Source organism: Rhododendron vialii, chromosome 3a (assembly GCF_030253575.1).
Source record: "Rhododendron vialii isolate Sample 1 chromosome 3a, ASM3025357v1".
NCBI lineage: Eukaryota > Viridiplantae > Streptophyta > Magnoliopsida > Ericales > Ericaceae > Rhododendron > Rhododendron vialii.
Genome location: NC_080559.1, coordinates 11,835,761 through 11,850,048, shown reverse-complemented (window position 1 = coordinate 11,850,048; position 14,288 = coordinate 11,835,761). Strand labels below are relative to the sequence as shown.

The following is a 14,288-nucleotide window of genomic DNA, read 5'->3' as shown; positions in this document are numbered from 1 at the left end:
TTCTTATGGGACAGTTTGTGATATTCACCAACCAACAAAAACGACTTTCTACAATAAGATCTTGTTCTCGTTATTATTTTAGTTAAAAGGGCCGACAATGGAGTAATTTCTCAGAAGTTAGAGAACAAAGCAGGAGACCTTTCTACTATCAACTATATAGGAGTATGATATTGTGGGACACTCGCACCAATGTGCTTAGAGGAGAAAACGTGGGCCCATAAAGAGTAATAAATTCTCATCAAGACTAAAGTATGATTAACCACGTCTTAATTTTGTTTATGTATAATAACATTGGCCCACATTATCTTTAAGTAGCAGCCGTCTATTCACATTTTTTTAACACAAACTATAATCATGCAATTAATTAAGGAACCTGCATGCATTCCATTTCTAGTAAAACCTGAGAGCAAGAGTTCCAAACAAACCATTAAACCAACATCCAAAACAAGACCTTCAAAACCCACAAGGCCACAAGTTCCAAACTCTCTCTCCCTCATGCAGAGCACATTAAACACTAGTCCTAAAACTAATCCTAAAACACAAACACATTTCATGTGCAAAAAGTTTAGAAACCCAGCTTCAAAATACAGCTCCGGACACAAATGCGTCTTTGTGTCTGTAGCTGATCAGAATTGGGTCCGAAATTGCCCTTCAAAGTTGTGTTGGCAACATTGCTCTTCCGTATATAAGTATAAATATAAATTTTACACGCGCGAGCATTTATAATATCTTCTGCTCCCCAAGCAGCTCCTCCTGCCGCCTCTGCTCCGCCTCCTCCGCAGCCGGCTGCAGCAACAAAGCCGTGAACGGCATGTGCCGGTACCCATTCCCGCCAAAATCAAACCCCACCATCGGTTGCGCCAGCCTGCAGATCGGCGGTGGAGCAAGCGCGAACATTCCCGGCGGCGGGCCGCCGTGAACAGCCGTGACTCCGGAAGAACCGGCGGGGATCGAGGCGGAGGCAGCGGAGAGAGGAGCACCGGAGGCGGAGGTGGAGACGGCGGCGGCCGGGACGGTGCCGGTGCCGGTGGCGGCGATGACGGAGGGCTCGGCGTGGCGGAGGAGCCACTCGATGGTCTCGCCGTCGGAGCGGTGGCCGAGCTCCCGGGTCAGCTGGAAGATGCGGGCGGCGCAGAGGGCCGGCATCCGCACGCGCCGCCCGCGGCCGTTTACCTTCGTGTGGCGGTCGCCGCTGATTTTTCTGGAGGGTACTAGTTGATGGGAAATTTTAGGGGCGGCGGCGGCGGTGGGGGGTGGGATATGGGTTTGGGATTGGTTTTGGGTTTGGGTTGGTGGGTCTTGGGAGGTTGGGAAGTTGGTGTGGAGGACCATCTCTGAGACTGAACCCATGGTTTTAGAGAGAGAGTTTAGGGTTTGAGTAAGGTGGGGTCGAGTGGGGCTGAGGAGAGAGAGAGAGAGAGAGGGGTAGGTGTAATCGTGGATTTTCTATTGACCCCACAAAGGAACCTTTTTATAGTAAGGGTTTGGGGATGTTTTCCATGTGGGAGTTTGGGTTTTCAGGAATGTTACGTACACAACATGATCCACAACACCATCCACTACACGTCCCAAAACGACGTCGTTTTGGGACGACGTCGTTTTGGGGCGTCCTTAAAAAAAAAAAAAAAAAATCTGAAATCTCAAAATCAAATTGTGTTCCCCGTTTCCCCCAATTCCCAAAGGCCAAACCCATCATTCTACAGAAGGGAGAGAGAGAACTGAGAATCACCATAGTCAACCACCGCCACCGCCACCGCCAACCACCACCGAACCCTCTTTATCCACCTCTGGCGACACCACTCCTGGCAAGAGAGAGGACCAGACTAATTCGAAATCGTCGGGTTTTTGTAAAAAAAACTTTTGATTTTGAGATTTGTAAATACTCCAAATTTTGATTTATCCAAATTTTGCAATACTCCGGGTTCATGTAAATACGAAAGCTTTGTCATGTCATCAACACCTCCAGGAGGAGATTCTGTATCCTTCGGAAACACTTTTGTGATATCTGAGACTAGCTGCAATCAGTTTCTATTCCATGAGACTCGTGGAATAAACATATGAATAAAGCTTTTGCGGATAGAGGATTTAAGGTTCATGCAAGTATCGATATTCTTCTTAAAATGACTTCCCAAACTGGAGAGATTACTTGAGTTGCATAATAGGTATAAGAAAAACAGGCAAGCCCGACAGATTCTGAGAATGCTATTATGTAAATGGGAAAAGATAAGAAACTATAACCATGAAGTGTCAAGAACTTAAAGCCAAATCAATTTTCAGGAGTACATAATTTTTCCAAGAGTTAGAAAGAGGTAGGTGACCCTCAAACATAACCACTAAGGCGATGACCAAGAGGTCTAACATTAGCAAATTGCATTATTCATCAAGTCTGGTAAATTGCAATTCGACCTTCTTCTGTTGCATTCCAATCAAAGAGCTAAGGCAGCACTCTCCAACTATAATGCTTTAATGCTGACCTACTAGAAGCCTGAAGCCCTAACCAAAATTCAGTAAAAGTCAACTGACACCATACAGAAGTAACCAAGCAAACCAATCAGAGGAGCAAAGTTAATCCTCTTCCACATATGAGCCCATACTATTAACCACTAAAGTTTCTCAACATTGCATCATCAAACAAAGCTAGGAGGCAAAGAAACCCACGGTAATTTTTGAACGAGAAAATGCCCTTTCATCTCATTCTCTGTGTCCCCTCGATTCTTGGCAGGAGAGAGAGAGAGAGAGAGCGAGAGAGAGAGAGAGAGAGCACCAAAAGTACTAAGAGAGAAAGAGAGAGAGAGAGCATCAAAAGCACTAAGATAAAGCAGCAGCAGCAAGAGGAAACTAATAAAACCGCTAAATTCAACTCCCATAGTCCCAACCAGAAAACATTCCCCCCTCGAGAACCTTATCATCCTTAGCATCACAACGACTGTCAAAACCATTTGATAGGGGAAAAAGTTTAGCTAAAAAACTTCTACAAATTGGAACTCCACAATTCTCTTAAGCTACCACTACCGAATCCCCTTTCTAACCCTCCTTGTTTACACAAACTTATTCAAAATAGTATGTTTTTAAAACTCATTCAGATCATACTACCCCAAACAACTCCCTAATCCACCAAGACTAACTAGTACATCATTGACTGTATCTCAACCATGTTAACAAGTCAAACTTTTATAAGGATCATTTAACCTCATTTTCACTCACTGATAGTCCGTCCAGATCCGAAGTTTCTGTTATCAAACTGGATAGAAATTCATAATCTAAGTTATAGTATTTCTAAGTCAATGAAATTATAGAGACTTCCATCGAATTACTTCTAGCTTAAGACTGAATGCAGTTGAAATCTCAGCATCACATTCCTAGAACTGTGTCATAGTAATCTGCTTCAGTTCAAGCTTAAGCCAGCAAATGGAATAATAGAAGTACACTAAAGGTCGAAGTGATGTGTTAATCAAGTTGCTTTACACAGTACAATACACTAGTAACCTACAAGATAGCCGCCTTCGTATTTTTTAGTGTTCCTCTTTTAAGCTAAGTAGCAAAACAATGCGTCTCCACACATTGGAACATTAGAATCACACCCACCAGTAATCAAAAGGAGGGTAAGACTAAGGAGTCATACCCTTGCAAGTAAAATACTTGCTCCATAAAATTCAAACAGTCTGGCTATCGAATGGAAACTCAAAAATTTAACTGAAAGACTCCAACCTCGAGCACTCTACTTTCAATTACAATGAAATAGTTAAGATGCCATTTCAACTAAATGTCTTGTCCAAATAACCATCATAGAATCCAGCCAATTCCAGTCAGTTCCAGAGACCATAAGGACTAGAAACTGAAGAGCATTAAGCTAGTAGGACTCACTGTTTTACCACTACTGGTCCGAACATGGACCTCTTGACCATTGAGCCGGATAACTTCACCATCAACCCACGCCAACGCCGGATCCTCCACCCATACATGTGAACCTACAATTATGTTAACCGGCGCAGCCTGCAAACAAACAAACACAATTGACATGTAAGAATACAAATGATCGCATTCACCAATTCAACAGTATAACCAAATCCTTTGCTAGCATATCAGCCATTACAAAGTTCTAGAGATTTTAATACCATTTTACGTCAAGATCAATAAGAATCACTGATGCACTTGGTGCAATAATGATAGACAACATACGGACTAATTCTCAAAGCACAAAGATGATCTTACCGTTTAGAGCTGTGCTACGTGCTGTGCACAGAGCCCATTTTCTCCTGCCTCGGGTCGCACAAAGATGATCGGAGCCGCTCATTTTGTTCAAAATATATCGTTTAAGGTCCCTGTAAAAAATGAGCTTCGTTCGATATCGTTAGAGGTGTTAACAAAACACCCAAAATCACTTCAGAATTTAGGGGCGGGAGAAAATGGGCTCTGTGCACAGCTGCTGTGCATAGCATGCTGTGCACGCAGCTTTTCTGTACCGTTTATGCCCCTCGTACTCTAGAGATTACTGTATTATTCCATAAGCAGAGGAATGCTCCTCCCTCTCACAAAAGGTCTCAAGAGCATTGCTCCCGAAGCACAAAATAAATTAGATATCATAGAACTATCAAATAGAGTAGACAAATCCAAGATAACTCAACTGTTCATATTTTTTTTCCAGATTACATTAACAGAATCTCATGATACATGACACAAAACACTACTACAGAAAGATAAGCACGAGATAAAATCAATTCGGAACCGAACAATTTTCCTTGATACATTATCAGTAAATGCTGAGAAAAAAACGAGAACCAATTCCGAAATGAAAGCAGAATCTTCAACATCATCCTAAACAAGACAGATTACATCAATCAAGAGTAATCAGACAACGATATGCTCTTATCATCCGACACGCTAGCGAGTCGCCCGGCCCGCACGCCAGTCCCGCTGGGCGGCCGAAACGCCACCGCCCAGACCTGATCCGTATGGTTGGTCAGCGACTGCGAAGCTGTTCTCATTTTAAGATCCCACAGCTTCACTGTCTTGTCGCTTGAGCCTGTTGCAATCGCTGCCCCATCTGGACTCACATCAACGCTCAAGACCCAGCTAGCGTGACCCGACATAGCATTAATCAAGCTCTTTCCCTCTGCATCGTACATGTGAACGTGGGCATCGTCGGAGCCCGAAAAGAGGACTCGCGCATCGACAGGCGAGTACACAAGAGAACGGACAGGCATGAAGTGGCCTTCTAAATGGTGGAGGAATTTGGCGCGAGGAACGTCGAAGATAGAGATGGTGCCATCCATTGAGCCACAAGCAAGTTGTTTTCCATCTGGACTCCACGCGACTGAGAGGACAAACTTCTTGTTCCCGCTTTTGTCAGAGGGCTTTAACCCTTCCGGGCGAGGGATGGATAAGGAGGCAATCAGCTTCCATTCGGCTGTGTCCCACAGTTTGACGGATGCACTGCCACCACCAGCTACCGCTAGAGTGGTTCCCTGTAAACATAAAACATTGTGGGTAAGCTGTCAAAAGAACAACTATTTTTATGCAAGTGAAAATCTTGATCAACTCTAACCATTCATGCTAAGCCAATGATTTGGCGGCCAAATATATTATAAGGAAGCAAACAAACAAAGACAGATTATGGAGGCTTCAAAGTTCAAAGGGCAAACTAGATTATGGAGGCTTCAAAGTCTCAAGAGCATTGTTTGGATTTAATGTTAGAAGACATTTTCAAGTTGCCATATTTGAAGAGGACATGGGAAAGGGTGATCAAGGTACACGGTTATATCTATAACCGTCCGACATTGTTGAACATGATGAGATACTTTACCCAAAGAAACGAGTTGATTAAGCCAGCAAAGACTCGTTTTGCAACAGCTTGTTTAACTTTACAAATGGTTCATCAACAAAAGAATAACCTAAGAAAGATGTTCACATCAGAGGCTTGGAGTAAAAACAAGTGGGCAAAGGAGGCGGATGGTAAAAAGGTAGCAGAAATAATGTTGTCGCCATCATTTTGGAACAATGTCTTGCTGGCCTTAAAATTTGCATGTCCTCTTGTTAAAGTACTTCGTTTGGTTGATGGTGAAGAAAAACCTGCAAAGGGATACATCTACGAAGCCATGGATAGGGCCAAAGAAACTATTATAAATACATTTGGCGGAGATGAAGACAAGTATAAAACTGTGTTTGAAATCATTGATGCGAGGTGGGAAGTGCAATTGCATCAACCTTTGCATTCAGCAGGCTACTATTTGAACCCTGCATTTTTTTACAAGGATGGTGCAAGGATGAAAGCTGATAAAGAGGTATGGAAGGGTTTGGTGGATTGTATTGAAAGGCTGGTACCAACTGAGAGGATGCAAGATGAAATTCTTCATCTAATAGCATTATATGAGGAGGAGGAGGAGGGAATCTTCAAAAAGGAGATGCAATTAGGCAAAGAACTACAAGGTCACCAGGTGATCACAATTTTTTACTCTTTGTGCTTAAAAGCCTTATATACTACATCTTTATTCTTTATCCTTTGCGACAATATAACTAATTGGCAATGTGCAGTTGAGTGGTGTAAGTTATTTGGTCGTGAAACTCCTGAATTGCAAAAATTTGCCATCGAGATCCTTAGCCTTACTTGCAGTTCATCCGGATGCGAGAGAAATTGGAGTGTGTTCGAACATGTGAGTATTACATTAAGGGATTTTTAATCGTTTTGAAGGTGTGAATTGTGTGATATTAACTTAAATCCCTTTTAACTTTATTTTGCAGCTTCACACCAAAAAAGAAATAAGCTAGATCAAAAGCGCCTCAACGACTTGGTGTTTGTTAAGTACAATAGAGCATTGAGGCGTCGATATATGAACCGTGGCAAATTTGACCCGATTTCCTTGAAGAACATTGATGAGAGCAATGAATGGTTGATTGGGAAATTGGAGGATGAGCTTGTATTTGACGGTGAAGATTTGGATTGGAATGTTGTTACGGAGGCTAGTGGGGTTGAACAACCTAGCAAAGTAACTTGGTCAACTCATAAACCAACAACTTCAAAGAAGCGTTCAAAAGCATCAAGTTTTTGTATAGATGATTGGGAAGAAGAAGAATTTGATGACATTGTTTCAGATAAAGGAGAAGAGGAAGATGTGGATAGATATCAGTCAAATGATGATGAAGAAGATGAAGATATTGGTGATGAGTGATGAAAGGATGACCGATGATGTCTTGTTTGGAATATCTGGAATTCTGGATTGTTAGTTTGTTACATTTTATGAGCATATTTTACTAATATTTAGTATGTTGGAATGTTGGTTATTATGCAATATGGTGATGTTTGTTCTTGTTTTGATGGTAGAAGTGAATATTGGTCATTTATGTAGTTTATATTACTTTTTTTTTAAACGCTTGCCTTGCTTCAATGAGGAGCTCGCCTCGCCTCGCCCCTACGAGGGCTTTGTTGCCTCGCGTATTTAAATCACTGAGACGTATGTCCTAGTACCACACTCGGGCTGCTGTGCACATGACTATGGAGAAAAATGATGAAAGAATGCGAGCATACACGACAACAAAACAGAGATGAATCTTCTTTTTTAGAGCTTGCTGTGATTTTTTGCAAGAAATGAAGCTGGAGTTTGGCTGCTGGTAGCGAGAGGAAGGGGGTAGAAACATGGAAATAATTAGGTTCACAAAGGGCTTAGTGATTGCATGTGGCATGTTCAAACATCTTATGTAACTCACTCTTGAGCAGCCAGCATGTCTTTCTAATCTTCCTATATCCCCATACACATGAGAGTCTGACGCAATGCAATTAGTCCTCTTTCCATAAAGCACAACAACAAGAACAAGAATTTGGTCACTGTGTTCACCTACAAATTGCGATGCCTAATAACACAGGGCATGAAAACCTGACAAATACAATACTCGTGACCTCTAGAAAGAAATTGAACTCATGGAAGCAAATTAATTAGTATCACAGGCCTAACTTATGTTCAGGCACAAGCGTCCAATATCAGATGTTCAGGCACAAGTGTCCCATATCGGGAGGAGGAGGAAGAACCCTGAATTTGTACAAGATTAACAAAGCAGAAGATCTTCCTCAACCAAGGTTTACACGAAATATCTGTCATAACTGTTCTTTAGCGCACAATTCATGTTCCTCTACCAACATTTACATGGCATACTACCGTCTTCACAGTTCACTTACTCACAATTCAATGTCCAGCTAGGTCAAAACCTAGTTACCTTGAATCGGAGGTCTTGCAGCACCAATATTCCTCCATAAAAATGTTCGATGCACACAAGTTTGCAAACTTTTTGGCAATAAGATCTAGAAAATGTAAATATTCAAGTAATAAAGCACACCCCCAGGGTGAATTGGTAAATCAGTGATCCAACTGTTGATATCAAAATACCAACACCATTTTCCCATCAACCAAACACAAGAGATGATCTTTCAAAATTCCAAGTCATCACATCTAAAAAGATAAAACCAAAGGACAATCCAAATTAAGAATGTAACCAAAACTTCAATAGATACAGTCATGCAGATGCTAAATTTCTCTACAAGTAAATCCCAAGGGGTTGGCCTGGGACAAGGACTGCTAAACGAATCAAGCTACTTGAATTCGAGCTCGCGTTCTCTTGCAAAAAGTTTGTTCAAGATCAAATTTATTACCTAAAGAGACCAAGCTTGAACATGAAGGTACTTACCAAACAAAAGCACACTTGAACATGAAGGTTTCAAACCAAGTTGAACAAGCTACTACTTGGCTCGTTCACTTATGATATCTAAAAAATTCAAACTCCTAGAGATTGCCACCGGAGCTAATCTCATTAACAAGCTAAGCTTGAACATATTTTTTGAAGCTTGTCAAGTTTCTAAACCAAGCTTGACCAATCACTTGCTTGGCATGTTTCTCACCCCTCCCAGGGACCTAGGGTTTGCTCCAGGTTCAAAACCTCCCGGTGCCATCAACTCATTTGGACCATAGGGACTTTGTCCCGATTTAATTGGTTCCCAGCAAGTTGATGGTAGGATTGTCCCCAGGATTAGTCGAGGTCCGCTAGTGGACAGTAGGATTGTCTCCACGATTAGATTAGTTGAGGCGCGCCTAAGCTGGCACGGTTTACTTCACTTATCAACAACGAAACTGTTATACATCTAGGTTTGCAAACATATACTCGTGTTTAGGCATTGAATTACCTTGGGGTCGAACTGCATTTGCCAGACTTCAGAGGGCGGGGCCTCGAGCGTGGCGATGGTGTTGTTGTGGTCGACGTCGAAGACGCGCACGAAGCTGTCGAGGGAGGCGGAGGCGGCGATGACGCCGGATGGATGGGCGGCGACGGAGACGACCCCGAGGCAGTGCCCGGTGTTGGTGGCGACGCAGGTGAGCTCGTCGGAGCTCCACAGCCTCACCGTCTCGTCCAGCGACCCCGTCAGTAGGAGCGGCGGCCGCTCGTCGGTGGCTGGGACCCACGTCGCTGCCCATACTGAGTCGTCGTGGGCGTTTTCGACCGATTTTAGCCCGGCGAGCTTCATTGGGTGCGGTGCGAGTGGCAAAACCCTGTAAAGAGCGAGAGTAAGAGAGAGAGAGAGAGAGAGAGAGAGAGAGAGAGGGAAAAGTTTTGTTCCTGTAATTTTTTTCAAAAAATCTCCATTCCGGCATGAGAGAGATAGAGAGCGAGCATTATGAGAGAGAGAGAGAGAGCTTGGTACGCACTGGTGGTCGTGAGTCCTGAAAACCCGACGATTTCGAATTAGTCTGGTCCTCTCTCTTGCCAGGAGTGGTGTCGCCAGAGGTGGATAAGGAGGGTTCGGTGGCGGGTGGCGGTGGCGGTGGCGGTGGTTGACTATGGTGATTCCCAGTTCTCTCTCTCTCCCTTCTGTAGAACGATGGGTTTGGCCTTTGGGAATTGGGGGAAACGGGGAACACAATTTGATTTTGAGATTTCAGAATTTTTTTTTTTTTTTTAAGGGCGCCTCAAAACGACGTCGTTTTGGAGCGTGTAGTGGATGGTGTTGTGGATCGTATTGTGTACGTAGCATTCCTGTTGGGTTTTTGGGTAGGGGTGTTACCGTGTTAGTTTAAAGGTGGGCTGTGGGCCCAAATAGTATGGTATTGGGTAGGGCCCCGCTAAGATGATTTGTATTTTTTTTTTTAATGATTTCGGCATTCAATTTTTTAATAATCACACTTTAATATTTATTTTTTAATTTTTTTATAACCACACTTCAATATTTATCTTTCATTAAGTGATATTAAATAAAAGACAAATATCGAAGTGTGTATTGCCAAATCAATTACTTTTTTTTAAGAAGTTGCTACTCCTATAGCTGTTGGGTTCACTGTTTCCATGATTTTCATGAGCATATAAATGGCCAAGAATAAAACCATGCCATCAGCTCATAGATAGGGGCAATTGGAAACTTTGCCTTTAAATTTCACTCTTTTTTCTCTTACTTTTTCTTTTAATCAGATTTTCTTTTCTCTTATTCGCACCACTTTATAACACTCAAGATTATAATATTCGATCTCAAGCATTGGCTAGTATTGCTGTCACCATTATAACCATTCAACACTTAGCTCCTTGGGAATCAAATCAACTCTGTTGTCTCCCTCAATTTTAATCTGGCACCAAAATTGGCCTAATTTCTCTATCGATAGCCGCTACAACACCCACAATTAAGCTCCTAAAAGTCAACCTCATCAACTTTTCCTGTCAACAACACTCATTACATATGCATAAATTGATTGAAAAGGTGAAAATATGCGGAGAAAAAGTTGACATGAAGGATGGGAAAAAAGATTTTGGACCGCAGAATAGACTAATAAAGCCGAAAATAGGGGTTATGTTAGTGGGAGTGGATTCGCGATTTCAAGTTTGAAATAACACGACCATTGAGAGTGCATGGTGGTCAATTATGAGACAACAACAAACATCAAAATTAATACCGATTGTGCATTACAAATTTACAATTATTGCTGGGGAAGTCCTATGGTACACACCCCTTATTAAGGGGTGTACTATACACACCATGATTTTAAACTCTCGGATTTAAAAGTGAATGATCCGAACCACATATTTATTAAATCAATTAATAAAATGAAAAAAGGGCTGAGTAGGTAACCAGTTGTTCTCTCCTCCCTCACTCTCCCTCTCCCTCTCCAAAAAATGACCACAAATTATATAACATAACCATAACTTTTGTGACGACACAAAAAATTGGTATTTGCTTACCACAATGTGTCGTATCAAAAGAAGTTAATCCAAATATTTTGTAGCAAGACTAAAATATGTCGTACCACAATTAACGATAAACTTTAATGCATTCGGACACGTTAAATATCGTTTGGTTACATATTTGTCCATATCCCATGATTTCTAATTTTGGTGACAATGTTGAGTATTGTAGGACTTCACATTCTAACGGTTCTGATCGATCATTTTATAAATATACTCAATAACAATATTTAGAATTTTTCCTTAAAAAAACACTTAGAATTTGTACATTCAATATACTTTATATGAAACTAATTTATCTATTGTAGCTGAATGTAAGGTAGATTTGTGACCGCGACACAATAATAACGATCAAAATCATTGGTTTTGTTATGCTTGTTGGTGACAATACTGAATATCGTAGAACTTGATATTTTAATAGTTTTGATCAATCATTCTAGAAATATGCTCGCTAACGACATATTTTCATTTTGTTATGGAGTATATCATCATACAAAAAAAATACGACAGGTTGTGGTAAGGTAATGCTACTTTATAATTTTATTATAACAATTGTGGTTATTATTTAATTATGATATGATATTTTGCCAATTATAACTATCGTTAACTGAACATTTGTGGGTAGCATTATTTAATTTTTGATACGACCCATTGTGGTAAGATAATGCCAATTTATGCTGTTGTTATAACATTTGTGGGTAGCATTATTTAATTTTTGATATTGTTATAATGCCAATTTATGTTGTTGTTATAACATTTGTGGGTAGCATTATTTAATTTTTGATATTGTTCGCATATATTTGATTAGGGTACAAATATTATTGTCACGACCCAAATCCAGCGGATTTGAATATCGTGACCGGCCAGTGAGTCGGTCTCACCAAAGGCCTCTATTGACTCTTTATTTTTTTTTAAAAGGAATAACCATAACATTTATGGAAGCCTTCTCTAATAATCAACAATCGCCATTTATTCATTATGCTAAGATTAACATAGGCTACACTCTTCTCTTATTCATTACATAACATAAACTTAATAACATTGTTACTCGGTCTGCTCTTCTAATCCTGATTACCTTTCGTTCTGTCTAACTTGACTTATGGTCAACTACTTCGAATTACTCGCACCTAATTCCTTTCCTCTTCCTTCCTCCTCTTTTCTCTCTCTTCTTTCTTTTCTCTCTTTACTTCGTGGAGTGTGTGGTGTAATGTGTGTGTTGATGTGGAAGGGGTGTTAGCTATTTATACTACTTAGGTTAGGGTATAAACCAAGCATATTATTTTCTTAATTAACCTTATATAGAATAATTCTAAGGATATTCTTTTATGATAAAATCTAGGGATACCTAGAATATTCTTTCTCCGGATTCTTCTTCTCAAACCTCACAACGTTACATCTCGCGGTCGACTCGTGCCACAAATTTGACGACGAAATACGTCATTTGGGACAACATAAAAATTTTAATAAGCTTCAAGTCATATTTATTTCCTAAATCTTAACGGTAAATAATTCGCTAAATGTTAACTCCTTACTATTTTATTTTTAACCTTTTTATCATCTTATCTGTATTTTTAAAAGTCGGGGTGTTACATCCTCCCCACCTTAAGAAGTTTGGTCGTCCAAACTTGGTGAAACTTAGGAGTTGAACGTAGTGCGATCATACTTTATTCAAAAAGCTCTGGGAATCGTGTTCTCATGTCATCCTCTTTTTCCCATGTGGCTTCTCCACCGGAATGGTTATCCCACCAGACTTTAACAAGTGGGATTATTTTATTTCTTAGTTGTTTTTCTTGACGATCCATGATCCTAACTGGTCGCTCTTCATAAGTGAGGTCCTGCTTTAGTTTTATTGGCGGCAAGGCTAATACATGCGCTGGGTCTGACACATAGGGTTTTAGCATTGATACATGGAAAACGTCATGGATGTTGGCGAGCTCAGGAGTCAAGGCCAATCGGTAAGCTACCGGTCCTACCTTTTCTAGGATCTCAAATGGTCCAACGTATTTGGGGTTTAATTTTCCTTTCTTTCTGAAGCGTAATACCCCTTTCATGGGTGAATTTTTTAAAAACACCCAATCTCTTTCTTGATATTCCACCTCTCTTTTTCCGGCATCCGCGTAATTTTTCTGACGACTTTGTGCAACTTCTAATCTTTCTCGAATGAGTTTAATCTTTTCCGTCGTCTTCTGGATGATATCGGGACTAGATAACTGTGTTTCTCCTACCTCTGTCCAATAAGCTGGGAATCTACATTGCTTGCCATATAAAGCTTCATAAGGAGCCATACCAATGCTTGCTTGATAACTATTATTGTAGGTGAACTCCGCTAATGGTAAATGCTCCTCCCAACTCCCTTGGTAGTCCATCACGCAAGCACACAATAGATCTTCCAAAACTTGAATTGTCCGCTCGGATTGCCCGTCAGTTTGCGGGTGGAATGCTGTACTGAATCGTAACTCTGTGCCTAAGGCATTTTGAAAACTTTTCCAAAATTTGGATACAAATCTTGGGTCTCGATCTGAAATTATAGTGACTGGTACTCCATGCAATCGAACAATCTCCCGAACATAAAGAGTAGCCAACTTATCCATCCAATGAGTTGTCCGTACTGGTAGGAAGTGTGCTGTCTTAGTAAGTCGATCCACGATCACCCAGATTGAATTATTACCTTTTTGTGAGCGGGGCAAACCAACTACAAAATCCATACACAAAAGGCACCGACTTACAAAGTCAGCAACGTCTCTCTTCATGCCCATCCATCAAAAGACTTTCTTTAAATCCTGATACATCTTCATGCCTCCTGGATGGATGGAAAGCTTGGAGTTATGACTTTCTTCCAAAATCCGCTGCTTGATATCTGAAACATTAGGAACACATATTCGACTTCGAAATTTCAGCATATTGTTTACTATCTCGAAGTCAGGATGCGGTGCTGTTTCAAGTTGTTCGCGGATTTTCTGCAACTTTGGATCGTCTTTCTGCTTTAATTTTATTTCCTCCAATATTGCCGGCCGGGCAATGATAGTCGTACAAATGGCATTGGATCCTTGAATTACCATTTCGAGACCCATTCGATCCAT

At 41.0% G+C, this 14,288-nt stretch overlaps 3 protein-coding genes across 3 annotated transcripts; 1 reads left to right on the top strand and 2 right to left on the bottom strand.

Annotated features, from left to right (window-relative positions):
• Positions 1 to 364: 364 nt before the first annotated feature.
• Positions 365 to 1,429, bottom strand: LOC131321015 (transcription factor TCP11). The gene has a single exon (XM_058351993.1). The coding sequence runs from the start codon at positions 1,348 to 1,350 to the stop codon at positions 721 to 723; it is 630 nt and encodes a 209-aa protein (XP_058207976.1). The 5' UTR covers positions 1,351 to 1,429; the 3' UTR covers positions 365 to 720.
• Positions 1,430 to 4,616: 3,187 nt separating this feature from the next.
• On the bottom strand, positions 4,617 to 9,875 carry LOC131321013 (WD repeat-containing protein VIP3-like). Its single transcript, XM_058351991.1, has 2 exons — positions 9,167 to 9,875; positions 4,617 to 5,465 (listed from the first exon to the last, which is right to left on the bottom strand). The coding sequence occupies exons 1-2, from the start codon at positions 9,503 to 9,505 to the stop codon at positions 4,839 to 4,841; spliced, it is 966 nt and encodes a 321-aa protein (XP_058207974.1). The 5' UTR covers positions 9,506 to 9,875; the 3' UTR covers positions 4,617 to 4,838.
• Positions 5,683 to 6,877, top strand: LOC131321014 (uncharacterized). The gene is made up of 3 exons (XM_058351992.1): positions 5,683 to 6,434; positions 6,532 to 6,650; positions 6,739 to 6,877. Exons 1-3 carry the CDS (start codon positions 5,688 to 5,690, stop codon positions 6,758 to 6,760), a joined length of 888 nt encoding a protein of 295 aa, XP_058207975.1. The 5' UTR covers positions 5,683 to 5,687; the 3' UTR covers positions 6,761 to 6,877.
• Positions 9,876 to 14,288: the final 4,413 nt, after the last annotated feature.

Excerpts from the sequence above, each read along its gene's own strand:
- LOC131321013 (XM_058351991.1), bottom strand. The coding sequence starts at position 9,505 with ATGAAGCTCGCCGGGCTAAAATCGGTCGAAAACGCCCACGACGACTCA. Across the intron at positions 5,466-9,166 it reads AAATGCAGTTCGACCCCAAG|GGAACCACTCTAGCGGTAGC; the intron begins GTAATTCAATGC and ends TTATGTTTACAG.
- LOC131321015 (XM_058351993.1), bottom strand. The coding sequence starts at position 1,350 with ATGGGTTCAGTCTCAGAGATGGTCCTCCACACCAACTTCCCAACCTCC.
- LOC131321014 (XM_058351992.1), top strand. The coding sequence starts at position 5,688 with ATGTTAGAAGACATTTTCAAGTTGCCATATTTGAAGAGGACATGGGAA. Across the intron at positions 6,435-6,531 it reads AAGAACTACAAGGTCACCAG|TTGAGTGGTGTAAGTTATTT; the intron begins GTGATCACAATT and ends GGCAATGTGCAG. Across the intron at positions 6,651-6,738 it reads ATTGGAGTGTGTTCGAACAT|CTTCACACCAAAAAAGAAAT; the intron begins GTGAGTATTACA and ends TTTATTTTGCAG.